The sequence below is a fragment of the Ammodytes marinus genome (assembly GCF_949987685.1).
Source record: "Ammodytes marinus genome assembly, chromosome: 22".
Taxonomy (NCBI): domain Eukaryota; kingdom Metazoa; phylum Chordata; class Actinopteri; order Uranoscopiformes; family Ammodytidae; genus Ammodytes; species Ammodytes marinus.
Window position 1 is genome coordinate 20,484,865 of NC_137226.1, and position 27,708 is coordinate 20,512,572.

A 27,708-nucleotide genomic window follows, 5' to 3' on the forward strand; every position below is an offset into this window, starting at 1 on the left:
GGCAACGTTTCCAATACCTGCCTTTCCTCATGATGTAGACCTTATGATGGAAGTAGGAAACCAAGCCTATGAAAAGGATGGCACACTGTTGAACAATCCAAAAGTGACGAGTAGCATACTCGAGAGGCTAGCAGACACCATATTTTCATATACAACATACCCAACTGGTCTCCAGGTTTTAGCTGTGGTAGAAGCTTTGGTTGAAAAGTACCCATGCCTCAAAGACCCGGGGTCTTTTAATGGCTTATATAGTTGGCAACAGAGGATTCAAATACAAAATGGGCAATTATGATGATGTTAACTCCCTGAAAAGAAGAATCTCTGAAGAGGGTTCATCCAAAGACATCAAAAAGCCAAAGAAGGCAGAAGTTAATTACTTGCCACCACTGCCACTTGTTGAGACACAGAACTCTTTAGAGAAGGAGAGAGTGGATTTGTTGCAGGAAGTAAAGAAGAAAAACTGTGAGAAGATCATTGGTGAGAAAATGGAGAGGTCTTTCTCCTATCGAAGAATGGAAGTTGTCCAGCAGTGCCCTGCAGTCCAAGACCTCATGGAGAGATGGCCTGGGCTGTTCTGTGAAACTCAGGTAAATCCAGTTCTTGTGTTTCTTTACCTGATGCTTGTATTGTTGTGTGTACAGGCTGGAAGAATATAAGTAAGATACACTTTGCAAGATTATGAAGTTCACCATGCAAAAACAGTGGTATTACATTACATTCATTTTAGGAAGGTGGACTGTATAATGTAGCAACTAAGTATATTTTAACAGAAGTATTGCTTAAAATTGATCATCATTTTGAAAGCTATAGATTGTGTTGCTGCTTAGTAGTATTGTATTAAACTGGGAGGACTACTTTATTATTCAAGCAAGGTGGGTTGTCATGATCATGTTGTGTTTTTTTTTATTTGTAATTGTTTCAGATCAAAGAGGAGTTCAGAAGGATCACAACTCTTCATCTGGAGCGAACTTTTTTGTCAAAATTGGACAGTTACTCAACCAAACTCCTGGAGATATTTCAGACAAAGGGCGGGGTCCCGGGCACAAAAACAAGGCCTATGCTGGATTCACTCAGCCAGGTAAAGTTTAAAAATATAATTGTTGTCGTCATATGTTGAGCTAATAAATACATAGGATAACTGATGACACGTCAGCTCATTTGAACAAAGATAATATGTTTGTTCTCAGCAATAAATTCACTTCTGTCTGTGTTACAGCAACATGCTGAAGGCAGAAGAGATGTCACCATCCGCTGCTTGATGGAGTTCCTTGGAGAGTCTGCAGAGGAACTCATCAAAGACTATCAGGTACATTTTGAACATTTGTGAAATTATTATTCAGACCATATTAAATTTGTTTCTTCTCCAAGGGGAAAAACCTTTTAAATTCAATAACTTAAATTGGTGCTTAAGATACATGACTAGTGCTGTATCTGAAATGTTTAAAAATGTTCATTTATTTCAATGTATTTTTTAAATTTTTACCCATTTTCTTATTTATTTTTGTTGAATCACAGCCAATCTCACATTTTCCCTCAACACTGAATACAGTATACTTACCTGTTTATGTCCTTGGAGCTAAGCACATCTTAGGGGTTGGCCCAGGTTTGTGCCTCTCCGTGTATTAGCATTACTTTGGGTCACAGAGATAACATATTCTGTGAAATATAATTAACTTGTGTTGTCTGAAAAACCCAAAAGGATATTTAAAAATATGTGTTGGTAGTCTGACATGGTTTTCATAGTCCTCAAGACTATTCTAAAAAGACTGAAAAAATATTGTCTGGTGAAATTGTCTTTAACCTGTTTGCTAATTGTACCTGGGTTTCAAGTCCAAACAAAACAGTACAGCAAAATGATTTTTTCTTCAAGAGTATTTGAGGATTCTGAAAATATCTAAAGTTTTTAACAACCTTATGGGTTTTTGAAATAATGCCAGTTCATCATCTCTGAGAAAAAAAACGATTGTTACATCTGGACCGCAATGTACACCAATAGATGAAAGGCACAAAGTAGGGTTAGCTTGAACTGAGAAAGATCTGAAAAGAAATTCAATAAATAATAACTTAAGTTAAGTGTCCATCTATGTGAAAATTAAATTAATTAAAATCAGTACTTGTGTACATACATACCCAGCATTTAACCAATTTCTTGCTCTGAGCGTCTTATTTCTGTTGCATTATTGTATAAGTAGTAAATGGCCACTCAAATAAGCCAACCCAGTAAATCACCTCTTGCATATTCAGGAACTTTAAAGAAAATATCTTTAGTATAATGACTTCCAAGCACTGATTCATATGTTTTTGACAGGATGTCAGCAAAGAAGCCATCAGAGATGACCATGCTCATCATGTCTTGAAGATTGTTGTCGTCCATGGAAGTACTGCACAGGAAGGCCACAGCCCTGCCCATGTCTTGATCATCATCGAGGGAAAAGAGGTTCTTGATGATTGTAAAAGTGTGGCAAAGGCTTGCCTTCTGCTCATGGGTTTTATCTATGCAATGAACTTGAGTTACCCACCAAAGTTGAAATACACATTCGAAGTGTTTCAGAAGCTCTTTCTTGAGCTTGACATCCTGAAGATGTCTCCCAAAGTCCGGGCTTTGCACAACAAACTTCTATCATGAGATGATTGTATCTGTGCCGGTTCCTGAACCAGTTGCATTGTTGAAGTTGTGGTTCAGAGGAAATACTTGGGAGCTAGTTAGATAAAGAAATGTCCTGTTCCAAATATTTGAGCCCAGTTTGTAAGATTACATGTTTGTATATTCTGTTATGGTAACTGACATATTGTTAGTCTCATAGCATAATTGCCTAAGTCATATTTTTTTTTCAGTTATTGCACTTTATGGTACTTGCAGTTATTGCACTTTAAAGTGATACTTTTAGGCAGTTCTTTCTTCAAACTCACTCACTCAAGGATAGGGACGAGAGAGAGAGAGAGAGAGAGAGAGAGAGAGAGAGAGAGAGAGAGAGAGTTTAGTTGTTGTTGTTTTCTAACTGGCAACACTGTTTTTTTTATTTTTAAATGTATCTGCTAATGCCAGTCAATGTGTTGGAATACTGTAAGCAATTACCTATTGCAATAGTGTTGGAAAATAAAAGTGCTTTTTATAAAGTAATTTCATGTTTTGTGTTTCTTACTGTTACTTAACTTTACTTAATTTCCTGAGTAAAACTTACAAATAATTTCTGTGTGCAAAACTGTTACAGGGTTTTTTTCAAGTAAATGTTACTCAAATAAATGTTACTTAAATAATGCTAAAACAAGAACTAGGTCCAACCAATTAAAAGCTTTGGGAAAAAAAGTAGTATTTTTTACAGAAATTTGTAAGTAAATGCAGTGCTAGTCCAAGAGTAAATTTTACTGAAGGAGATTGTGTAAAATGTACTCATGAAAGCAGAAATTTGCTAGTAAACTTTACAAGAATTTCTTCGTTAAACTTAATCATTATTGGTAAGTAGATTTAACTTGAGAATATCATATTATATATAATTTGCTCCCTCAGTTAAATTTACTTGGAATTTCTGCGTGCAAATTGTTACAGAGGTTTTTTTAAGTAAATCACACTCCAAATTTTTTTCAGTGCACCCCTTTCGAATAATAACAGAAGCTACAGTGGCCTTCAAGGACAAGAACAATTCTAAATTTTAAACAATGCACCTGATGACATTCCAGCTATGACACTTCCAAAATGGCGGTGACAAGGCCTTGGTCCAAAGTATGAAGAAATATGGACATATATGAGACCCTTTCTAAGGAAAATAATAATAATAAAAAAAAAAAAAATCAGCTATTATCCACTAAATTAAACGTACGTATGGATATTATAATTATTTTCTACAAAATCTGCTAGAAAATAAAACCCAAAATTCTACACACTGCAGGTTTAAGTCATCCACATATCCAGTGTACAGCAGCTGTGTGTGAATAACTGCCTCACCTTTAGATTAAAAACACAGGTGAGTACATACTTGCAATGAAAAAGGTTTCCATGACCATGTCCATAAACTTTTTTAGCAGTTTTTAAATTCATCCCAGAAATAATTTTACCACACGATTTAATGTGCAGACACGACACCACTCACACTTTCTAACTTCCAAACTTTTCCCTCAGGATGTGTGCTTTGATGGTTATCGATGCACTATGAACGAGTTGATATAACACTTTTTTGTATGTTTAATGCTGAAAATATGTGGAGCGTGATGTACAATTTACTAAACCACAGGAAGATGGGGGTTCTTTAAAGCGCAAGCCTGACACTAAAGAGGTACATTCCTGCTGTTCTCAGTCAACCATTATAATATGCACATGTTTCATGTTGTTCATGTGTATTGAATCTTCCAGTATAATATATTAAGTGGTGAATGGGCTTAGTCAGTGTGAAGCATTCTCCATTATGGAAATATGCAAATGTAATCACGGCAGAACGGATTAACAAAGAAAGTTTGTTAATTGCTATCATGAGCCCATTGGTAATTATGAGATGGTCCTACGGGTTCCATTCCACTTTTCACCATACGCAACGCATTCTCCATTGGCCCCTGATGTTCAAGCATTGTTGGCTGCCAGTTTACCAGCTGTTTAAGTCTCTCAACTATCTGTAAAATGCAATGCTAAGCTGGAGCATCCATATCAGTACAACAATGTATTATACTGTATTAGTTATTGTATTCATTTCAAATAGAAAAAGGTTCTTCAGAGCCACTGGAAGCATTACACAACGTTTAACAGGCCAATTGATACTGAACTGTGAAGTTAAAGACCTACTTCACGGTGGGAATATGAAGGTGTATTGAACTCTGAGATCCTATGTGGTATAAATGTGCAAACATTTTAGAAATCGATTCATCCTAGCCTAAGAAAAGGCAGAAAGCGTGTTTCATGGTCTCACTGTCTAACCCTACATTTGACCATGTGTGACATCACACATGGTCAAATGTAGGGTTAGGATTAACAAAACAGCTGGGCCTAGGGAAGACTGAGGGAAGAAAAACCTCAAACATTATATTATAGTAGTGATTTTGTATTAATAGAACACCCGTTCCGTATGGGTGAAGTATTCCTTTAATAGATGTGAAGATAATACAGTAAAACTAATAGTTAGATATAATGTCATTTTACAATGTGGGACTTATCTTTTGTAGACAAGGATCAAAACATAAATATTTCATCCTCTCTGGACAGAGGGAAAGATAAATGAAGATTGTAAAGCAGTGTTATTTTACCATCTTGCCTTTGTTGTGCAGCCCTGTAAAATAACTCACTGTTACGGGCTTTTTAGTCATTTTCCGGAGGAGAAAACAAAAAGCAATCAGTGGCACTTGTGTGGCTGTAGTGGAGACCCAGCGACTAGCATAGCAGCTAATCTGGCTTCTTTTGCAGACTGATGTACTTGCTCTCCTGGCCATTTTTGCTTCATTTCTCTGACCCGGCTCTCAACACCTCTACATGATATTTATTGAGCATTAGTGTGATTTTAAACTTTGTCTATTTCAGAGGCGTTCCTACCTGCGTTCATCACCCAGCTCAGGACTCTTTGCGTTGGGCCAAACTGCTCAATGGAATCTGTGGAGGATTTTTTTTTTCCTCCACACCACAGACATGGAGCTTATTAATCTCACATGGTGCGTCAGCCCCGCTGGCAGTGATTTAATGAGCCAATTAATGTTAAAGTGACGAGTCGCACAGATTAGGAGCAATTCAGATGAAAAATGATTCCTTAATCGTGTTGAACGTGTAGATGTTCTCTAGCCCATCAGCCTCACTGGAGTTAATAGGGAGCTGATGCTATTTTGGACGAAGACCACTGGGCTGTCTATGAAATACCAGACCTGCATAAATGATGTATCTTGGCACTGTCCTTAAGCATGTAAAAAAAAGAGTGATTAGCCTTATGGGGTGCTACAATTAATGGTCAAAGTTTTAAAGGTATTATAAAAAAAAAGTGCTTTTTTGGACTAAATTCTGAATTTTAGAATAATACTATATGATTAAAAACAACGTTGACCAAATGTGGTCACTGATATGAGCAGTGTGATCATTGAAGGGTCAAATGTTTGAGAATATAACTATAGTGATCTAAAGATGACAGAGCAATCAAAAATTCTGAAATATTCAATATATGATTACTGACACATGGCATTAAATTCACCCACCCCGTTCAAAAAGGGGCATATGATAGCCAAATCATTAACTCAAGTCTGGAGGCTACCACTGAGTCTTTGACTAGTTGGCTGCAATACTTCAAACCCCCAATCACAAGAAAGGTAAAGTTTTCAGCTGGTGGTTCAGATGGTATGGGGGGAAACGGTTGCGCTGGAGGGGGAGGGACAGCAGGTGGGGGCAGCGTCACCCCCTGGAGCTCTTGGCCATTTTCTGCTTAACTTGGTTCCACATGGAGACTCAATTTGTCTCGTCGCAGGTCATCTCTTTCTCTGCCTCTTTCTCAGCAGGCAGAAGGCTGATAACATCTTCTTGAAGGTTGTCTACCAATCCCTGTATTGGACTTAACATCCATGCCAATGTTCGGCGCCAATACAGAGTGTAATGAGCCCTGTGCCCTTGTGTAGTGGAAAGTAAAGGGAAAGGAGTTAGGACAGAATAATGTTAACACAAGGAACACTTGTACCTTTCGAAGCATTTGTTGAGTTATTTGCAAGGTCAATAATAAACTGTTACACTGCAGCCATTAACTGGAATGTCAAAGTTGAAATAGTATTAAGAAGTTAGTTGTAATGCAACAAAACCAACCAGAAATCAAGGGCTTGTGGGATTAGGACCAATCAAATTGCTGTATTGATAAGGGCCTATTATCATGATGTGTGACGAACAGCTCTCCGGTTTCTTTCTTTCTGATGCCTTCCAATTATGTGTCATTGAATCATGACACACATGCATCCAAGGCTGTGCAAACAATTAGCCTAATGGATTATACATGTTCGATCTCAAATGGTGTCAACTTGTGTCTACTCTATTTCCCCGACCCTGTGTCCCAGCAAACTACTGACCAATCTCAGCCTTACTACGTGCCGGACGAGATCGCCCTTCTATTATCCTTTCTCTTCACAGCCCTTCCGGAAATCTCTGAATGTGTCGGGAGAATTTAAACAGAGCCCACTTCTGTTGGCCGCACGCTTGAAAGTCACCCATAATTTCATGATAATTCCGATTTTTCCATTATTGTCAGGAATTATCTGCTGTAATGTGTCCATCAGACAATCTCAGCTGAGAGGGTTAGGACTGAAAAAAATTAAAATAGTTGGAAGGACGGAATTTGCCTTGGTTCAAAGTGTTGCTGTATGACAGTGAAAAATAAATATAACTTATAGCTTTACTAATCAATATTTTTATAAAAGCCATTGATGTTATGGATTTGTATGATATTAAACAAGTAATTCATAGTAACAAACCAACCAAGATTATCACCAACACAACAGTATCCCTCAGTACTTAGGTGTCTTTCAGCTCATTGCTTTGGTTTTCGAGCTTTACTGTTTTGGTTGACTCTCACGGCTCTCATCAACTTTATTTCCACTACCTCCATGCTACTTACACAGAACCTACTAGCTGCTTAAGTTAGCAACTAACTGGTGACCATAGCTGATCTTTTGTGAGCATATAAACTAGGATAGGCAACATATTTATATAAATCTCATTGGCAGTTTTAATATATAACTGTTTATCCTTAAAATTATGGCACATTAGAAACAAAAAAACTTGAAAGGCCAGACGCAAACCCAACTAAAACAAAACATTGTACAGGTCAGACTCAACTCCAGACACATTGAAGAAGAACAGCAACTTTTTTTTTCCATGGCATTTTACAGAATGCATTTACCACCGAGCCTACATTCAGGAGACAAATAAAAGTGCCATGGCTCGAGCCTTACAAGGCCACAATGGGACCAAAGCTAATGCTAGTGGTCTGTGTGTCTGGGCCGATTACACACTGTTTGACAGAAGGAGCCCATTACGTGAGGTGCCAGAGAGGGATGACAGAGGTGGACAAGTCATCCAGCAGATTAATGAGATCGCCCGTCAAATGGAGTACAACCAAGGAGCCGCCCAAGCCAAAACGTGAAGCAGAGAGAAGGACATGTAAAGAGAGATGTTGGAAGACTATGGGAGGGATAAAGTAGAAGAAATATGTTAGTTTTGATTGATTGGTTGGCTGTCGTGGCAAAGCGAGTAGCTCGTAACCAACTGTTTAGCAGGCAAGTAGCCACTGTGCTCAAATACTGCTTATTTAGCTAGACCACGTCTGATGTGAACACACAATTTGAGAACTTTTAAAAGTGCTGTAATTACAAAAAAAGGCAGAGCTGCTGTAATGTCTTTGACTGAGCTGAAACTAATTTGTCTAAGTCCCAAGAAATCTAATTTATTTTGCATTTGAAAAGCTGTATAAGCTAACAATGTTATCATGAAAGGAGCACAGGTCAAAATCAAAACAATGAAAAGTCATCATAAAACCTAAGCAACAAATTCAATTTTCCTAAGTTAGATGCATGGAATGTGCAGTTCTTTGGCTCTGCCCGCAGAACTGTGAGTCAACCATTTCAATAATTTGTGCCAAAGAAAAACATTTGAATCAATCTGTCGTTCCCTATATTCTCTTGACACTTCTCTGTCACATGACTCCCCTGTGGCTATGTCCTTCAGGCAGAAATAAAGGGAAAACAGTGATGGGAGTCTATATCAGTGCGCTCACCATCATTGATTCGTACAGACACACTATTTGTATGCAAATGACCCCTCATTGGGCTCTGAATCGGGCACTTAATGGCGTTCTTGGGCAAATCTGTCACACTGTATACTTGACGATGCTTCCTCATTCATTACTGTGTCTGTCCTATACTCATGCATCCATGTGGCTTGTCTTCCAGAGAAGTGATCCAGTATTGTACTATGATTACTGTGAGTGGTCTTCAACTGCATGTGTGTAGCTCTCTCACACAATAATACCAATTCACACACACACACACACACACACACACACACACACACACACACACACAAACATACACTTTGCCACCTCAACACACACATTATAAGAATCTGTTTTAGTTCCTGGGGAAACTGTGTGGGCGCGAAAAGTCAACCAGCGAGTCCCTTTACTGTGTCTGTATCCTTTTTGATGCCAGACAGATGGTGTACAGTTAGTTTATTTAGTTTACTTTTTTTTTTATTGTTGTTGAAACAAATGATAATTGGAAAATATGTTGACGAGAGCTGTGGGAGTCAACCAGTCAGTTAAGTCGGGGCGTTGCTATAGGTTTATACATAGGTATCCCAAAACATGCTAGATAAGCTGACATTAGGTCACTTCTGTAATCTTCTTCAAATTTTTTTACTTAAATTAGAAATATATCACTGATTTTCACATAGAACTGGGGGTTATGCCACACAATTCTGCCGTACTCTGACCTCAATCAATAAACTATCCATTTTTGTGACGTCTTGAAAAGAAAAGAGATGGACTATACGCATTGTTTTCTTTCTGTAGGGTCTGCCATTATTTCAGCTCATGTCATATAACTGCTGTTATTGTCAGAAAGGATGGAAGCCATTGATTTTCCATTATTATTTTCCTCTTCCATTTATTTTTGGCCACTGGGATCAATTTCATGCTTGGTTTGAAAGGATGGCATTTCATTTGACCTGTGTGTGTGTGTGTGTGTGTGTGTGTGTGTGTGTGTGTGTGTGTGTGTGTGTGTGTGTGTGTGTGTGTGCGTGTGTGCGTGTGTGTGGATTTCTTGTCAGCCTGTGATTACTTTTCATGCTTTGTATGAATAGATTGTCACGTCATTTAGGCTGCTGCTAACGATGCAAACTATCACAGTTATCCCTTTGTCTTGCATGTACAAAGACTAATAACACGTACAATGGCACAAAGCATTCTTGATTTCAGTGTAGGTCCATCTTGGTGCTTTTTCCTCTAGGGATGGCAGGCCATTGGTTTGTCAGACCAATAATTTTGTCCAGGCTGAAATATGTCGAAAACTATCTGGTCTACATTTATGCTCCAGACATTTTCGTTCTAAAAATCTGATGCATTTTGGTTATTTGCTGGCTTGGCATCTAGCGCCAGCAGCAGGTGAAAATGTTTACTTGCCGACATTTAAGTAGTCATGAATAGTGTACCTCCTGTCACACCATGTCAGAAATTTAAAGAATTAAGACGTAAAGTATCTCAGATGTGCGTTTGTGAAGCCCTATGAATAACAATCTCCATTTCATGATCCATCCAACTTCATCTTCTGGTTTTAAAAACACTGTAGACTCACTTGAACCTATTTCGTTTCTGTTTTTGTAAGGAAAAGTGTATCTTAGACATGCACCCACAAAACAAACAGGTGGAATTTAAAATGTTGATGGGTATATGGACTCCATCAAACACACTAAGTCAATTTTATCCAGAGTGTACAAACTCTGGATGCCTCCCATGATGCATTAGGCGGGCACTAACCTAGAGAAATTCAAATGAAATTATCTAAATAAATCACGGGTCTTGGTGCATGCATGATTCACTTATAGTGGTTATGGTGAGACATCTGAGGTTGTCAGAAAGAGGCTAAAGAGACTTGTGAATAGAACAATCAATAAGGGAATTGTTGGCAGTGGAGTTAAATCAAATCCTTGGAACCAGATCCAAAATGGAACCGTCTATTATTGTATGGCATTGGCAGTTTGGTTCACTCGGGTCAAATCTTAAGGACTGGTTTATGTCTTATAATTTAGGATAATTCAAAGGCAATGGAAACATAGCATTTTGATTTCCATCCCTTTCAGCTATGTTATTATTCACACTGAATAGCACATTGCAACTAATGGAAAACTTCTACGAGGTCTAGTTCTTCCTATATGCCGTGTGCAAAATGTTCCTCGAAACACCAGTGAGTGAGACTAAAGTGATGTCATCCCCAGAGCTGACATACTTTATGAATGTTACCTCGCGTCTCTTTCCCCCTCCCAAACTAGGTCACCTTGTTTTTTCGGTGAACGCGATGAGTCACCGTCTCGTCTCAGTAGCCTTCCAATGACGTAATCCATCTCACCTTTACTTACTGTTCTTCTGGCCACACATGTTATGTTATGGGAGAGAAAGACACAATGAAAATGTAATCTTATCTAATGGTGGTAATTGCATTCTTGCCGCTCTCTCAACGTCTCTAAGATTAGCTCTGATGGATCATCTGCAAGGATGCCTCGATAAACTTGGATTTTAGAATTGTGCATCCGCTTGTGTGATCGCTAGTAAGAAAATGGGTCTTCAGTGACAATGAGCTGTAAGTACACAGTTTGGAGAGTAGCTGCTCAAAGAGATGCAGTGTCTGTCAAAAATATGCAAATGTATTTCTGCACGCGCACACACACACACACACACACACACAACCAAACAAATCCATTTCATTTGCCGGAGCAATATTTGTTGAAAAACCTCTCTAAATGCTGACATCATGCAGCACCCCTTTCCGAAACCCAAAGACACAAGTCTCTTCAACACTGCACCCTGTTTGATCCAATGGAAATCAGAAACAGCGTGTTGTATCCAGGCAACAAGTTGGTTGCCAGGTGACAGACACAGAGGTCCTGAGATTAGAGACGGTGCCTGACTGCAAACAACCAGCACATGAATGAGACAAGGCAGAGCAACGGTCACTTCCTCATGTCTGTCATATGCTGTTATATAAAACTCCTGTCTTTTAAATTGGAGCAGATGCAATACATGTGCATTGTGCATCTAAAAAGACAGTTGAGTATCATTGAAAAGTTTTTTTTTTTAAATCCATAGCCTAATTTCTTTCAAAACGTGAAAATTTATCATATTCGAGATTCATCACACATGAAGTGACATGAATCTTGAGTAGCTATACTTTCTAGATGATCGACATGTCTGTATTATAAATCAAAAAAAGTAATCTGTTTTATGGAATATTCCTATATTTTGAAGTAAGCCTACTGGATTTGTAGCTGTAAACCGTAATCATTTGAATTAAAACTACAGAAAGAACTGACATACTGTATTTCACTTTGTGCAATGAATCTACAGTAGGCTATGTATAAAAGTTCTCCATTTGAATAAACTTTTCCATGATATTCAAATGTTCTATTAGATGCACCTGTAAACCCCTGCACGCACACACACAAACACACACACACACACACACACACAGTAAAACTAAATAGCAGAAGACTGATTATTCAGCTGGCCTGTAACTGCTGCATAGAATAAAGATGTAGGCTACATCATGTGAAAACGGCCATAAGTGGTGGATTATCAAACATTTTAGTTGCCACACAATGTTGGGCCTTTGATGTGTGTGCCATGAGCACAGTGATAATGACCATGTCCAACCCACAGATCCAGTGCCACCATTAAAAGGATTCCATTCTCCCCTTCGGAGATGCGAGGGGGCCGAATGTACTTTTTTCTTTGATTAAGACGTGGCTGTTTTCACCAGGGGGCATTTGTGTACAGAGATCTGTTGTTTAGCTTAAAGAAAATACTCCAATTTGTAAAGCAAATATAGCCTAATAAGATGATAAACTATGCCAGTTAAATGTTCCTGGTGTAGCCTAATAGGGACATTAAAGCTGCACTAATCTTTTTTTCATTTTCATTTTTTATATTAGAGGATAATACAAAAGTGTGTAAAGTGAAAGGTGGCTACATCGTAGTGACAAAACACTAGATAATTAGCATCTGGTTGTGGTTCTTTGTAGCACGTTTTAGCTGATTCTTTTGTTCTTTAAAACCAGACCCTCTTTTTAGAATACACACACAGCTGCTTTCGGCAAAAGAGAAAATAAGGACAAAGTTAACTGGAAATCCACAGTTGCAACTAACTCAATTAACATGCTCAGGACAATGCTATAATTAGTAGGCCTACTAAATGACATAGCCTATTTCATGCTAAGAAATGATAAGGAAATAACAATCTGGTTAATCAAAACCTCATGAATAGGTCTTCCTGATTTTAAAGTTGGCTTATGAGCCGTTATCCTGCTGCTATTGCAGAAAATCAGTTTTGTAGTAGAATGAAGGGAAACTTAATTCTTGATTTAAAAATATGACGCGTTCCAGAATGCGCTCAAGGACAAAACATACAGTACATCCCGTCATTATAGACTCTTTGCTTCATCAACAAATACTTCTCTCTAGTTCATATGGCTGCTGCCACCGCCATATTTAGACCTTTGCTGCCACCTACTGCTTAATAAAGGATATATTTTCTCTTATAGTGTCTCTCTAGCCCCTGGTTTGGTTTCACATTGCCACATCCCAATATTTTTAAATGCCTTTTCCCCTCCTTATTGAGGTGTATTATTTATCTATCTTACTTGGTTTGATTCCTGGGACATTTTGTTTTTTAATCCAACAGTCCACATTTCTGTTCACTGTTTGTATATTGAATAGGTATCACCTAAAAATCACATGAGTCTACATTATTTTTTGCAAACATCTTAAAAAGATTTAGGGTATCCCAATTCTTGCGGCCAGATTTAGTATGGTTAGAAAGCCGAGATTTTTAGTGTTGAAAACAGCATTCTATTTGGGAGATTCTGACCCACAATCCAGTGCGCACAGAAGGTGACGTCACATCGACGGAGCCTCCATATGAAAACAACCAGGGATGCGTCGGATACAAAAGCAAGAGGCAAGATCAAGGCACAATGTTATTATGAAATAAGAGAGTAAAGTATGTCCCAATAGTATGCCTACTGCATCCTAACTAGATTCTTCTTATGGTCAGATGTAGTATGTAGAATAGAAAAAAGAAAGAGTATGCGATTTGGAAGGCAGGGTGACTGTATGACTTCAAATTAAACTTCAATATTGTTATAGTGAGCTGAGCACCTTTATTCATATTACAGGTCAGGTACAATCACGCAACGGTATTAAACCAATCGGGACCTCACTATCTCACAATGAAAATGATAAAGATAGTTACAACATTTGATTGAAAGTCGACAAAGAGTGCTTCACGTTTACTCCAATATGCTGCAACATGACAGGGGAAGTTTTTCGATCATTTAGGGATTTTATCTAAGAGGCAAACGTTTGCATAACAGATCAAACTAACCTGTACGTAGTAAAGTCTTACGCTGCGTTAACATGTGCTCCGATCTTCAAACCCATGCTGTACAAAAAAGAAAAATCAATAGCTATCAACATAAGCTCTCCTTGCATTGCTAAGGTAAACAAACAAAAACAAAAAAGGACACTCAGGTGTGATTCAGTACTTAGTCATTTATACAAAGCTTAAACAGTGGACACAGCGATTCTGGGGAACGCTTTTTTGTCAAAATCAGTGAATATCTGGTGAAAATGAGCTGTTCATACGCAGTTTATGTAAACAGCATGTTGCTACCTACTGTGTGCCTCTGTCTGAATGCCCTTTGTTTTTACAGACCACAGTTTACTGAGCGTGGGCTGTGTAGTAAGTAACACCAGATTTATTTTCGGTGCACACACAGTACTGAATAGGTAGCGAATTTGTGCGGAGATATTCACGGATTTTCAGAGTGATTCTGACAACAAGCGTTCTCCAAGATCAGCGACTCCACTTTTAAAGTGTTTTGATTTTGATTTCCAAAATGTCCTTGGTCAAAGTCAAACAAGTGTTCAGAAGACCTCCAGGTCTGCCGCGTTGTAGACCACGGGCGTCTCCTCTATGCCCACAGCAGCTTCCTCCTCCTCCTCCTTCTCCTCCTCCTCCTCTTCCCCCTCTCCCCCTGCCTCCTCCAGTGACTCTAAGGCTTCGTTTGTATCACTAGCGAAGGTTTCCCTGGAGCCGTCATCGTGCTCCTGCAGGTTGAGCGTGCCTATGGCCTGCTTCATCTTCTTAGCCACCAGGTGCCTCCTCCTCTTCTGCTTGGCCTTCTTGCTCTTGCAGTCTTTCTGCTGTTCCTCGGAGAACACCTTCCTCACCTGGCTCTTGCTGATGCTGGGCGTGTTCTTCAGCAGGTTGAGATAGACCCCGCCGGGCGTCCGTCGCCTGCTGCCGTCCATGGTGAACACCCCGCCGCTTTCCTCCAGCGTGGCCGTCTCTCCCAGCAGCTCTATGGCTTTCTTGGCCCCGACAACTGTAACAACGCGTTCTATCAGGTCCTTCTTAGGCTCCCTCAGCCTGTGTGCTATCTCATCTATAACTTTATCCTCGGGGTCGTCCTCTGTGATCTCGTAGCGGCCCTTGATGTCCATCTCGGCTCTGGGGCCCAGTCTGTCTTTGGCCGGGGGCCTCTTCCTCTTGGCGTCGCCCCCTCCCCTCTCCGCCGAGTCCCTGCCCTGCATGTACTCATCTAGCTGGGTGTCTAGCATGCTAACCTCTCCGTCATTGTTAGCCAGCTTCTCCAGCTCCCTCTCTTTCTCCATTATCTTACGGGCCAGGACAAAGTTATAGGTCTCCACGTTTCTGGCGGCCATGCTCACCTCTCCTTCCATGCCGAATATGCCCAGCTCCGCAGCCACGGCGTCCTGACACTGCTCCTGGACCACCGAGCCCCAAATGTTGTTCACCTTACGGCCTCCAGGAGCGTTGGTGGTGAGCATGGGGGTTGGCACTGGCCGGGTGGTGAGGGCAGGTGGCGGGGGAGCGCTGGCCACTTTCTGGCGTTTCCTGCGCCACATAGCCGCCTCCTCGTCTGAAGAGTCCGGGTCACTATCACTGGAGTCCACCGTCCTGCCTCCGCTGCGGTAGTCCGCGGCAGAGGGCTGGGCGGCGGCTCTGTTGTGGAAGGACTGCCCGCCGAAAGCTGCAGGAACCGGGGGTCGAACAGCGGTGGTTCCCATCTCATTATCTGAGCTGGAGATCTCTCCGTCTTCCAGATCACCGTCCATTACATCCGCCATTCTTGTCTGGAAGCAATACCAAATAACAAAACGCTGTTGATTGTTGTTTTAACGCATTAGCATAAGTTATTGCCAATCATTCCTAGCGATATTAGCTAACTCTACACCATTAGCAGCTAACAATGGCTCACTACTTAACGTTCATATTAAACCCAGCAGAAGAACAAAGTACTAAGGGTCAACATAGAAATACCTTCAAATGTCTGACACAGCAGCCGACTCTTTTCTCTGCATGCACCTGTATTTTAGCCTTTATTCCACTCTGTGAACTGATCTAACGAGGTTGGCATCAATGGACAAACTTGAGACGCTGTGAAGATTCGCGCTAGGCTAAAAACACACTTCCGTCCTCCACCTGTCACACCCTTTCAAAATAAAAGTGACAATGGAGGGAAAACATCTGCAAAGTATAAAAAAAGTTCAAGTATATTAATTTAATGTAATAAGAAAGGATATAAATACATTTTCTGACCAGGAATAATTAAGTTTTTTTATTATTATTTATGTTCAAGGTTCAAGGTTTTTTATTAGTGTCCCAAGAGGGCAACTTTGTTTACAGCAAAGGAGGTAGTGGCTAAAACCACACGACAATACAAGACAACTATGGACACAAAACATAACAGTATGTACACAAACCTGAGGAGTCATATTGCTTAAACATAAAGTGCCAAGAGATATAAAGAATGTTATACGTTCATTGTGAAAATATGTATTAAAATGTTTTGTTTTATTATTATTAATTATTAATTATAATTAAAGTATTTTGGTTTTGTTTCTTTATAATTTTTTATCAAATCCTCTCGTCATCTCCGGCGGATGTTGCCTACTGATTTCGTCATTGAGAGAGGCGCCTGCGCAGTGTGACAGATAAACAATATGGCGGCGTCCGTACACCGCCTCACGTCTGCTGGGAGATATCTCCTCCAAAGACCTTCATTGACGAGGAATTGTTTGAGCAGGGTAAGAGGAATGTGTTTACGGTGATGATTTGGATATAAACAGTTGTCAGTATGAGTCTGCAAGAGAGAGTGCGAGCTTGTCGGCACGGCCTGTCAGCCAGGCTAACTGTTTGCTAATAGTTAAAGTTAGCTAATAGCTGCAATATGCTTGGCTTATTCCAAGAAAAATAATGTGTGAAGTTTAGCCTGTGTAATATGTTTAAAAATAAAATAACCGACGACATTGATACATATTTTGTCTTATTTTAAAGCTTCGTTGAATAGTATATCAAGTAGCACTGCAGACATACGCTCAACAAAAGGGAAAAATATACATTCAAAATAAATAATAATTAAACATACATTTAATTTAATTTTAGAAAAGCGTTGATGAGTATACAAAACATATCTATAAAATAAATTAAGATAAAATATTGGTTATTGTTCTCTACTTTTTTTTCTAGCTATTGCCTTTTTCAGTGTTTAAGATACAGAGATTGAAAAGATTCTAACAGTCACGTAAATAAAATAACTTATTTCAATTTGACCAATTAAAGTCAATATATTTACTTAAACCTGCAGTGTGTAGAATTTTGGGTTTTATTTCCTAGCAGATTTTGTAGAAAGTAATTATAATATCCATAAGTACATTTAATTTAGTGCATAATAGCTGATTTTTTTTTTTTTATTATTATTTTTTCCCTTAGAAAGGTTCTCATATATGTCCATATTTCTGCATATTTTGGACCAAGGCCTAGTGCCGCCATCTTGAAAGTGTCATAGTTGGAATGTCATCAGGTGCATTGTTTAAAATTTAGAATTGTTCTTGTCCTTGAAGGCCACTGTAGCTTCTGTTATTATTCTAAAGGGTTGGGGTTACCCAGGGAGCGTTGCATTCTAGAACTTTGTAGAACTTTCTTGATGACGTCATATTACACACTGCACCTTTAACTCGATCCTATTGAGTTAGTTATCACTGGCAGGTTGCTAGTGACAGCTGACGTCACTGGCCTCGTCTTGTAGCGTCATCATGACTGTGTGTTTTCTCTCGTGTCCTCTCCCTGCAGCTCCCAGCTGGAGCTCACAGACTGTTGGCCACTCAGGCTGCTCCTCACGTGGCTCTAAATGTTCCTGAAACCAAGGTGACCACTTTAGAAAACGGACTGCGGGTGGCCTCTGAAGACGCTGGCCTTACCACCTGCACAGTAAGTTAAAAGTTAATCCTGCCCCCAAAACACACACACACACACACACACACAAACACACACACACACACACACAGAGCAGCCTCCCAGCAGATATGTGTCTGAAGCTGTTGTAGGTAGCAGCAAAGAGCATGTGGATGTCAGTATGTGTTTATTCATCACTGGTTCTTTCAGGTGGGTCTCTGGATAGACGCTGGCAGTCGCTACGAGAACCAGAGAAACAATGGCACAGCACATTTCCTGGAACATATGGCATTTAAGGTGAGATGGTAACACAGCTCAGCAACATTTTTACCTTTTTAATGTTTCTAAAGATAGTTAACTGTTAACTATAGTTTACAAAGGTCCAACAAACAGTCGCATTCTTCAGTTTAAAATAATGCAAAATAATTGCATAAATGTAATGACTTAAAATTAAAAAAATAATAATGCAATGTGTGTGTGTGTGTGTGTGTGTGTGTGTGTGTGTGTGTGTGTGTGTGTGTGTGTGTGTGTGTGTGTGTGTGTGTGTGTGTGTGTGTGTGTGTGTGTGTGTGTGTGTGTGTGTGTGTGTGTGTGTGTGTGTGTGTGTGTGTGTGTGTGTGTGTGTGTGTGTGTGTGTGTGTGGCAGGGCACAAGAAAGCGCTCCCAGCTGGATCTGGAGTTGGAGATTGAGAACATGGGGGCTCACCTGAACGCCTACACGTCCCGAGAGCAAACGGTGTACTACGCCAAATCTTTCTCTAAAGATCTACCACGAGGTACAGAGCAGCTGTATGTTACAGGCCACACTGTTATGTAGTGATGGCCATAAGGATGGATATATATCCAAGATGGAGAAAGGGGATGCATGTTAGTGCTTTGCAAGATAATTGCATATACAGTACATTATCACTGTCCCCATTTGCCCAGCCATTTGGGGAGATGTCTCAGTATCTGTCTGGAGAGATACAGATGACGCGAGGAGACCAATTTGTATTCCGACCGTTCCCTTAAATTTACCAGATTGCATTCAGCCACAAGATAGGCAAGGCTTTCAGTCATCTTCAGCAAGATGTCTGCAAGTCCTGCAAAAAATCATTAAATGTCTTCGGTTATGTCATCTTGAGTCAACACATTTGTTTTAAAGATGCAGTTGCTGTAATAAGTATTTACGGGGGCGCCCTTAGCTCAGTTGGTAGGGCGTCACCCGCCCCCCCCCCCCCCCCCCCCCCGGGTTCGGCCAGCAGCAGACCCGTGTTCGATTCCAGCCCGCGGTCGTTCTCTGCATGTCACTCCCCTCTCTGCCCCATTTCAACTCTGTCTCTACACTATCAATAAAGCATAAAAATATATATATATATATAAGTATTTACATGATCATAAAAAGTTTAACATTAAATGCTGATATAATTTTAAGAACGGCAAATTCAGACTTATGGGGGTTGGTGGGGTTGGTCAAAAGGCCTTCTGGGAAATGTAGTGAAGCTGTTGAAGTGAGCGAACAAAACAAATTAAACAATGCAAAATAATACCTGGAATGCACTGAACATGAATGACAGATATGAACATACATCTCACAGCTCCAGTAATCTAAATCCATATATTTTGGGTTTCCTTCCCCCTCCCCCCCTCCCCAGCTGTGGAGATCCTGGCCGACATCATCCAGAACAGCACGCTGGGCGAGGCGGAGATAGAGAGGGAGCGCGGGGTGATCCTCAGAGAGATGCAGGAAGTAGAAACCAATCTACAGGAGGTGGTCTTTGATTACCTTCATGCTACTGCGTACCAGTCCACTGCTCTGGGCAGGACCATCCTGGGCCCCACGGAGAACATCAAGTGAGGAACACACATTCAGCATCTACATTACAATGTGGTTTTATGTACCGGTCTAACATAGGTTGGGCTGTGTCTTTCATGCTTTTAAGTCAGGTGTGTTTGATTGCAGGACCATCAACAGAGGAGACCTGGTGGAGTACATCACCACTCACTACAAAGGCCCCAGAATAGTTCTGTCTGCTGCTGGAGGTCAGAGCTGTTGTATCTTCTCACCTGTTAGCTTTATATAGGCAGATACATGTATGTTGACTTGATATGAGTCTGTAAAACAGTTATTTCATTAATATGTTAAGGATTTTCAAATTAAGATTTTAGTAGACAGAAACTATTGTCATGGGTATCTTCTGACATTATTGTTGATTCCACATGAGCTAGCATCAAGTCCTGAATTCATACTGAAGTGAAATAAGACTGAGAGATTGTTCTGACCGTCGGGACATTCTGTTATGTTTTTTCTTCTTCCAGGAGTTTCACACGATGAGCTCATTGACTTGGCCAAGTATCATTTTGGAAAACTTCCCGGCAGATATAAGGGTGAAGCCCCGGCACTGCCTCTATGCAACTTTACAGGAAGTGAGGTAAGGCTGAAGTCTAAGGCTAACACTACACATTGTTATTGTGCTTTTGTACTTTCATTTGTTTTTATTTACTTACGCATAAAGATCACTTTTACTATTTTTGGGGCATTTTCATAGTTTTTTTTATTGACAGTACTTGTAGATAGACAACAGTGGGGGAGATCATACCATTGTCTGTGTGTTGCTGTCGTGTCAGATCCGTGTGCGTGATGATAAGATGCCTCTGGCTCACATCGCCATTGCAGTGGAGGCAGTTGGCTGGTCGCACCCCGACACCATCCCCCTCATGGTGGCTAACACACTGATTGGAAACTGGGACCGCTCCTTTGGTGGTGGCGTGGTGAGTACTGACCAAAACTCTAAAGTCAAATGTATTACATATTTATATTTCACGTAGGTTACACCAGGCTGCAGTAGACAACAAAAAGGTTTTGTCACAATCAAGTTGTCCAAACAGCTGGTCTGCACTAAATCTTCTGCCCCTTTTTGCCATCTCTTGGTAGATTGACTTTTGCAAACATCTAGGATGTGAAGCTTTTGATTTTCTACTTTAGAATGTAGAATGCGCATCATTAGAAAAATGCCAGACGTGTGCACACACAATTTGGTCCACAGTTGACCTGACAGTTGAATTATCTTTATTTTGTATTTTTTTTGGTAATGAATAAAATAAGAACATGAATCATGATTGTTATGATGGAATAGTTCAATTTCCGAAGCTAGTTTGTTGTCTTGTGATCACAAAAGGGTTTTTGTCATTTATGTGAAGCAAATCTTAAACATTATTTTGACCCATATCCTGTTTGACTCGATGTATTATGTTGTAGAAAATGTGATTCACTTTTAAGCTATTACACAGTCCTACAAACAAAATATTTTAGTAAACGGTACGTGTGGTAATGAGGCCTCCATGTTGTGACCCACCCTGTCGTGTTGTGTCTCTTGTCAACCAGAATCTGTCCAGTAAACTGGCCCAGATGGCGTGTCAGGGGAACCTGTGCCACAGCTTCCAGTCCTTCAACACCTGCTACACAGACACAGGCCTGTGGGGGCTTTACATAGTGTGTGAGCCGGGCACCATCAACGACATGATGCACTTCGCTCAGATGGAATGGTGAGTAGAGTACACTCACACATACTGTACAAGTGCATCTAAAAAGAAAAAGGATTCTACTTTCATATATCCGAGAATCATTACACAATGTAAAATGAAACTAAAATAACATACTTTTCAGACGGTCGACATTTTTTAAATATTGTAGTATTTTGAGTTGCTGAATTTTTTGAGCCATAAAAATTAAAACAAATACCTGACCTATTTCCCTTTTTGAATGAACTTTTCCATGATATAATTTTTTTTTGATACCTGTAAATGGTAGACGCTAAATGCTTATGTTACATAGGTATGTCTACTCACAGGACTGAATATGACACCCTAGATCATCATTATATTAATGTTATTTGACCCTGTATCTCTCCTGTTAGGATGTCTCTATGCACCAGTGTGACAGAGGGCGAGGTGGCACGGGCCAAAAACCTGCTCAAGACCAACATGCTGCTGCATCTGGATGGTAAGGCAGCGTTATATCAGGCGGTGTGCTTACCAACCTTTAAGCTGTAGAGATCTCCACTGATGTTAACTTGTTTGTTTGGTTCCAGGTTCCACTCCCATCTGTGAAGACATCGGCAGACAGATGCTATGCTACAGCCGCAGGATTCCTCTGCACGAGCTGGAGGCCAGGATAGATGTGAGTGGAAGCAGGGACATCTCAGCCACTAAGAATGTATCCAGGTTCCCCAATTTTAGTCTTCTGACCTAAAGACACTCGGTGGACTGAATGGAGTCATCAGCTTGGTCACTTAACCAAGTCATTGAAAGCCTAATTCTGAAACTCACCCTGCATTCCGAATCGCATACTCGTTTTTTTTCTTCTATTCCACATACATCTGACGATAAAAATAATCTAGTTGGGGTGCAGTAGGCATACCATCATTGCGCCTTGATCTTGCCTTTATATTCGTCGCATCACAGTTTGTTTTCATATGGAGGCTCCGTTGATGTGACGTCACTTCAGGTGCGCAATGGATTATGGGTCAGAATCGCCCAAATAGGATGCTGATACTTCTAACCGTCCCGATTCAAGTTTTGAATCTTTGTTCTACCATACTAAATAGTAGAAAGTATGTGATTTGGAATGCAGGGTAATAGTGAAACTCAGGCAGATCATTCCAGATTTAGTGAACTGAATACACGTGAAGGCTCATAGATTAGCCCAAATATTTCAGGTTTTAAAAATGTAATTGATTAAAAGAATTAGAACAGGTCATTACCGTCCCTCCCCCCCGCCCCCATGAATGAGAAATATAAAGTATGAAACATGTCATTTAATTGATTAATTTTCTCCAGTTGATATATTGTAATGTATTCCTAGTCGTGGAGCGATACTATTGCAGTAATATTATGTTTATAATTTTGTAATGTATATATCTGCCCCTCCACAGGCTATCGATGCTACGACCATCAAGGACGTGTGCACCAAATATATCTTCAACAAGGCTCCAGCCATCGCTGCAGTTGGTAGGTTTTCAGGATGGATTTAGACTAACTTGGATAACAAAATGCCTGACTTCTGTCCAACTTTCAGGATAGGTTTCCTTCGGTGCAGCTTTAGTATATCCTGTCCATAATGTACAAACATTGGCAGTTGTCCCAAACAGTGTCTCCTTTCATCTTTATTGCTCCATTTATGTATAACACAGAATTGATACCTCTTCCACCATACTAGCAGAGAGCTTCTGTAAAAGAGTTCATATTTGAAATAACATGACCAGGAAGCTTAACATCACATGAAGAAGCAGCTTTTTCTGTTCAAGTGTACACATGATAAAGAAAGAAGAATAGGTGAATTAACATAACACAAGTACATATGGTAGATGCTCTGAATGAACTCCATAACTTAACTTTTACTTATTAGTTCCAGCCACCTCTTATATTGGTTGTTAAATTATTGAAGTCACTTTGTTATTGTAACCTATAGAAACGATGCAAAGAGCTACAATAATCGGTTTCCCTTTCAAAAACAGTGACATGAACTCCAACTTGTTTTTTTTTTCCTCTGTCTCAGGGCCCATTGAACAGCTGCCAGACTACAACCAGATCTGCAGTGGAATGTTCTGGATGAGAACCTGAGATGACCCCCACCGACTGTACAGCATAGGAAAAAAAAATAAAAACACAATATTTATGTCTCACCTGTAGTATTTTTTCCTTCTTTAATTTTTATTATAAAATAAAGACCAACACAATAATGTTAAAATAACACGGATACTATTCTTTTGTGGTTCTTGTCATTTTTTACTCTTAGCGTGTTCCTGTGCAGCTTTCTTGGCTTTGACCATCTCCACCAGTTCCTGTCAAAGAGAAACAGGGGGAAATGTGTTAGAATAAACAGTAGTGCAGAGTCTGTTCAATTGCATTCATTAAAAAGGCAGTGTCCACCATTAGAGAGAACTTGTGAATACATCCTTACTATGTACTGTGTGTGCACTGAAAAATACATTGTTGTAACAGCCTAGGCATGTAAAAAATAAAAAGTGGATTGTACCAAACCACTGTAGCTAGCAACAATGTCACACTTGCTTCAGTGCTAATAAAAACACATTATACCTGTATTTTCCCAGCTATAAATCCCAGCCTCTATTGATAGCATTGTTGCTAGTTAGTTACTGTGGGTCGCTCTACCCCCTTTACAGAGCCTAGGCTGTGTATTAACACCGGATTTGTTCTCCCAGCGCACACACAGTACAGACAGGTAGCGGATTGTGAGGAGAAAATCACTGAGTCTACCTCAGTTGATATAAATGGGGTGAACTGGACAATATATAAAACCCCTGAGGACATCACAACATACTACAACCTCCTTTATTAGACTGCAGTAGGTTAGCCACATGTAGCTAATGGAAAGAGAAATGAGCCGTGCATGGTCTTACCTTGTACCTCTTCATACAGTCTTTCTTGTTTCGTCCTGGGACGGCAGCAGCAATCTTCTCCCACCTCTCTGCTGTGCTCACTGGGTAAGTCTTCAGGGCTTGTTCCAGAAGCTTCTGTTCCTCCGTGGTCCAGGAGGCAGCAGAGCCTGAGGGACAACCACACACAGCACGTTTATATGCAACAGTGTTATAAAGGAGAATTATCGGATACATAACTCACTGTCAATTAGTTAGAGTAATAAGTATTAAGGACATAGATTGTGGCATCTGTAATTCAGAGCTGGTGTGTTTTCAGTTTATTATCAACACTGTCATGTACAGATGTACTCACCCTCAAATCTCTCGGAGGGCACAGCGTTGTCTATGGTGGGTGCTACTGCGCCGTGTTCCTTCTGGAACTTCTCGTAGGCTTTTCTGTTGACCTCATCTTTCTGTAGGGGATCTGTGGAGACAGGATTAACAGGACTGATGAACATTTGAGCTTATTATACATAGAGAAATAAAAAAAAGATGCTCCATTGTTTCAAAATATTTGATGAGGAATGATTGCACTTATTGTAAGTGTATTTTTATTTTTAATTTTTTTTAATCAGCAAGATAAATGCAAAAGTATTTATGATACTAGTGTCATTTCTGTCACATTCCATAATTACAATATTAAGTTTTATTAGATAATATTTCCATTCGGTTTTTCCAGGTATACGACAACTATTTGTTCAAAGGCATAACTAGTCCCGTTTGATCTAGTCTAAGCAGATAAGTATCTTCACTTAACCAAGTCAGACTGGCCCTGAAGCCAGTCTGCAGTAGCCCGTAGAACATGAGCCTTACCTAGCCGTTGTAGATTCTTGGCTTTGTTGATAACATCCTTGGCTGTCCTCTTCATGCCACTGGTGGAGTGCTGGTTCATATAGTTGGCAATTACTTCCCATCTGGAAGAAAATAAATTAATACATTTTATAGTGATGCATGTATAAAAGTCACCATTTTCCTTACACAGTTCACAGCTAAATGTAATATCTATTGCAACAAACTGAGATCCTATGCCTTGTTTCCACTGCTGTACAGAACGGTAACCCTAACTTAGTAGCAGGCATGCAAACTCATAAGCCATGAAAAAGGTGAGTAGTCCGAAAACCAACCCCGGTAGGGGGGTCTGGGGGCATCAGAAGAAAAACGGTTAAAAATGATGGCAAAACCAGCATTAAATAAGACAGAAAATAACATGGAGCCTCAAATCAATCACACCAAATTCTCTTACAATAAACAAACTATTTATATTGTGGCAAACAGGTTTTGCCTTATTTTTGCTACACAACCATCAATCAAACACATAAGAATACACTAGTTAATCTCGCTGTCACGCACTCACACACACCTCAGTCGTGCGCAGGAACATAATGGTGCAAAATGGAACGATAGTGGAGGAAGCAGGTGAGTGTGTCGCTCTGATCTGCTATAATCACTACATTCACCTCAGGTGTGTCGACCAGAACGCACCGTTCAAAAACCGTGGCCGTGTCTGAACTGCCATACTAACGTCCTACTCATACTCATTTTGACTTCAATTTGAGTATGTGACGGTTGGGTATGCGAGTTTGGGTATGTGAGAAATTCCCGGATGAGTACTAACTTCCGGGAAGATTTTGGGTATGAATCGATCGTATACTTTTCCTACTCAACCGCCCCACAATGCACTGGGTCAATTCTACCCGCCCAGGAAAATGAAATATTTTCGAGCAAGTTGCTAGGCAACAACATTGTTTGGGGTTCCGCGATCTGACAACTGTACGTGCAGTCATTCATACACTCTTACAATAGATAAGAGATGAAGATAAATACCTAACAACATTAGAGTCACTAAGTGAAATGAGTGTTGTGAGTCTGATAGTGGAGAGAGATCAGAACAGATCGCTGTTCCACACACCGCGGCTCGTCCAGCTCAACTCACAGACAGCTGAGTGCTGATGAGCCGGACAGAGCGTCGGAGGGATCCTCCGCCTCAAAACATCATTATTATAAAACAAGAGGTCTAAAACACAGATGATGAACACAGGACTGTAAAAATCTAGTTCAATATCTAACCTGTAGAGGGCGGTTATAAGCTTAACAGTGTCTAAACTGCCTGAATCTTATAAGAAGAAGAAGAAATTCTTCATTGCTTGAGTATACTTCAACTGAGAACGTTTCAGACGCAGCTCGCATACACAATCGATCTTTGAGTAGAGAGTATGCAGTATATAGATGGTGAGTATGTAGGATGTAGGACGCTAGTATGGCAGTTCAGACACGGCCCGTGAAAACAGCAATAGACAAAAGCACATTATTAACTTGAGGTGACACGTTATCTGCAGTGACAATCCGCGGCCGTTAATCAGCGCACACATACATCAATGCAAATGGCTGTAAAACAACGGTTGGCAAACTGTGTGAATTTATTTAAAAAGTGATTCACATAAACTAAGTGGGCACATTAACACGGCCAAATGACCGTCAAAGCTCATATGATAGGAGTTACCATCCGTCAATCATAGTTAGTCACTATGGTCACTCCACTTTCTTGATAGGTCCATGCGCCACACCATACACACACACACACAGTGCTGGCCATCAGAACCCCCCCCACCCAAAAAATAATAATTCTCGACGGATCTCCACGAATCACATAGATGGCCAATTAAGTTTCCAAAACGGCGAATTTCGCCGAAAGGTGACTAGTTTGCATGCCTGTAGTAGACACTCGTTTTCATCGGACAACTAGATTGGATTAAGACATATACCAAACTTGCCACTCGAACGGACCGCGTCACTTATCTGAGTATACATGGCCTTTCAAATATTCGATAACTGGCCGGAGCATGGCTGACTACGCTGTAGCCCTTTCAACAAGTGGTTATAGAGCCAGGTCCGGCTCCTTTCCGGCAACAACACTACTATTTATCATCGTACAAGTACTGTTGAAGTCTTATTCGTAAATTTACCCGATTATGGGTCTGCATGTAAACGCACTGACTGTCGAACAGCACTGGCCCTTATAAAGAGTCTGTACCGCTCACTGTAGACAAGTGCCATTAATCAGTCACAGCAGTGGGTTCTCCCCCATCCTGTGCTAGCGTGGTGTGTACCTGGCGTTGGTGCCAGCGGGGAACAGGTTGACAGCCTTGGTGAGCAGTTGGAGGTCGTCTTCGTTCCAGCCCTTCCCCCCGGCCCTAATACTACATTGTTATTGTGCTTTTGTACTTTCATTTGTTTTTATTTACTTACGCATAAAGATCACTTAAGAATAATTATTTTCTGGGAATTTTCATATTTTTTTTTTATTGACAGTACTTGTAGATAG

General features: G+C 40.3%; 4 protein-coding genes across 4 annotated transcripts; 2 read left to right on the forward strand and 2 right to left on the reverse strand.

The window, feature by feature from the left end:
- Positions 1 to 278: 278 nt before the first annotated feature.
- Positions 279 to 7,110, forward strand: LOC307268439 (uncharacterized protein; the record flags this gene model as incomplete). The annotated part of the gene is made up of 5 exons (XM_080051070.1): positions 279 to 587; positions 923 to 1,078; positions 1,217 to 1,306; positions 2,309 to 2,437; positions 7,000 to 7,110. 5 exons carry the CDS (start codon positions 279 to 281, stop codon positions 7,108 to 7,110), a joined length of 795 nt encoding a protein of 264 aa, XP_079907196.1.
- A 6,738-nt stretch (positions 7,111 to 13,848) lies between these two features.
- Positions 13,849 to 16,172, reverse strand: phax (phosphorylated adaptor for RNA export). The gene is made up of 2 exons (XM_080050830.1): positions 16,054 to 16,172; positions 13,849 to 15,866 (listed from the first exon to the last, which is right to left on the reverse strand). Exon 2 carries the CDS (start codon positions 15,858 to 15,860, stop codon positions 14,634 to 14,636), a length of 1,227 nt encoding a protein of 408 aa, XP_079906956.1. The 5' UTR covers positions 15,861 to 15,866; positions 16,054 to 16,172; the 3' UTR covers positions 13,849 to 14,633.
- A 541-nt stretch (positions 16,173 to 16,713) lies between these two features.
- Positions 16,714 to 23,642, forward strand: LOC307268698 (mitochondrial-processing peptidase subunit beta-like). The gene is made up of 13 exons (XM_080051434.1): positions 16,714 to 16,820; positions 17,866 to 18,003; positions 18,178 to 18,264; positions 18,614 to 18,743; positions 19,602 to 19,800; positions 19,910 to 19,989; positions 20,266 to 20,378; positions 20,575 to 20,718; positions 21,332 to 21,492; positions 21,864 to 21,949; positions 22,038 to 22,126; positions 22,881 to 22,956; positions 23,504 to 23,642. The coding sequence occupies exons 1-13, from the start codon at positions 16,737 to 16,739 to the stop codon at positions 23,566 to 23,568; spliced, it is 1,452 nt and encodes a 483-aa protein (XP_079907560.1). The 5' UTR covers positions 16,714 to 16,736; the 3' UTR covers positions 23,569 to 23,642.
- On the reverse strand, positions 23,585 to 27,568 carry LOC307268699 (dnaJ homolog subfamily C member 2-like). The gene is made up of 5 exons (XM_080051435.1): positions 27,494 to 27,568; positions 25,200 to 25,300; positions 24,700 to 24,810; positions 24,369 to 24,514; positions 23,585 to 23,789 (listed from the first exon to the last, which is right to left on the reverse strand). The coding sequence occupies exons 2-5, from the start codon at positions 25,276 to 25,278 to the stop codon at positions 23,727 to 23,729; spliced, it is 399 nt and encodes a 132-aa protein (XP_079907561.1). The 5' UTR covers positions 25,279 to 25,300; positions 27,494 to 27,568; the 3' UTR covers positions 23,585 to 23,726.
- Between the last annotated feature and the right edge of the window lie 140 nt (positions 27,569 to 27,708).

Excerpts from the sequence above, each read along its gene's own strand:
- phax (XM_080050830.1), bottom strand. The coding sequence starts at position 15,860 with ATGGCGGATGTAATGGACGGTGATCTGGAAGACGGAGAGATCTCCAGC.
- LOC307268698 (XM_080051434.1), top strand. The coding sequence starts at position 16,737 with ATGGCGGCGTCCGTACACCGCCTCACGTCTGCTGGGAGATATCTCCTC. Across the intron at positions 18,265-18,613 it reads TGGAACATATGGCATTTAAG|GGCACAAGAAAGCGCTCCCA; the intron begins GTGAGATGGTAA and ends TGTGTGTGGCAG. Across the intron at positions 22,127-22,880 it reads AGCTGGAGGCCAGGATAGAT|GCTATCGATGCTACGACCAT; the intron begins GTGAGTGGAAGC and ends GCCCCTCCACAG.
- LOC307268699 (XM_080051435.1), bottom strand. The coding sequence starts at position 25,278 with ATGAACCAGCACTCCACCAGTGGCATGAAGAGGACAGCCAAGGATGTT. Across the intron at positions 24,515-24,699 it reads GCCCTCCGAGAGATTTGAGG|GCTCTGCTGCCTCCTGGACC; the intron begins GTGAGTACATCT and ends GTTGTCCCTCAG. Across the intron at positions 23,790-24,368 it reads ACTGTATGAAGAGGTACAAG|GAACTGGTGGAGATGGTCAA; the intron begins GTAAGACCATGC and ends TCTCTTTGACAG.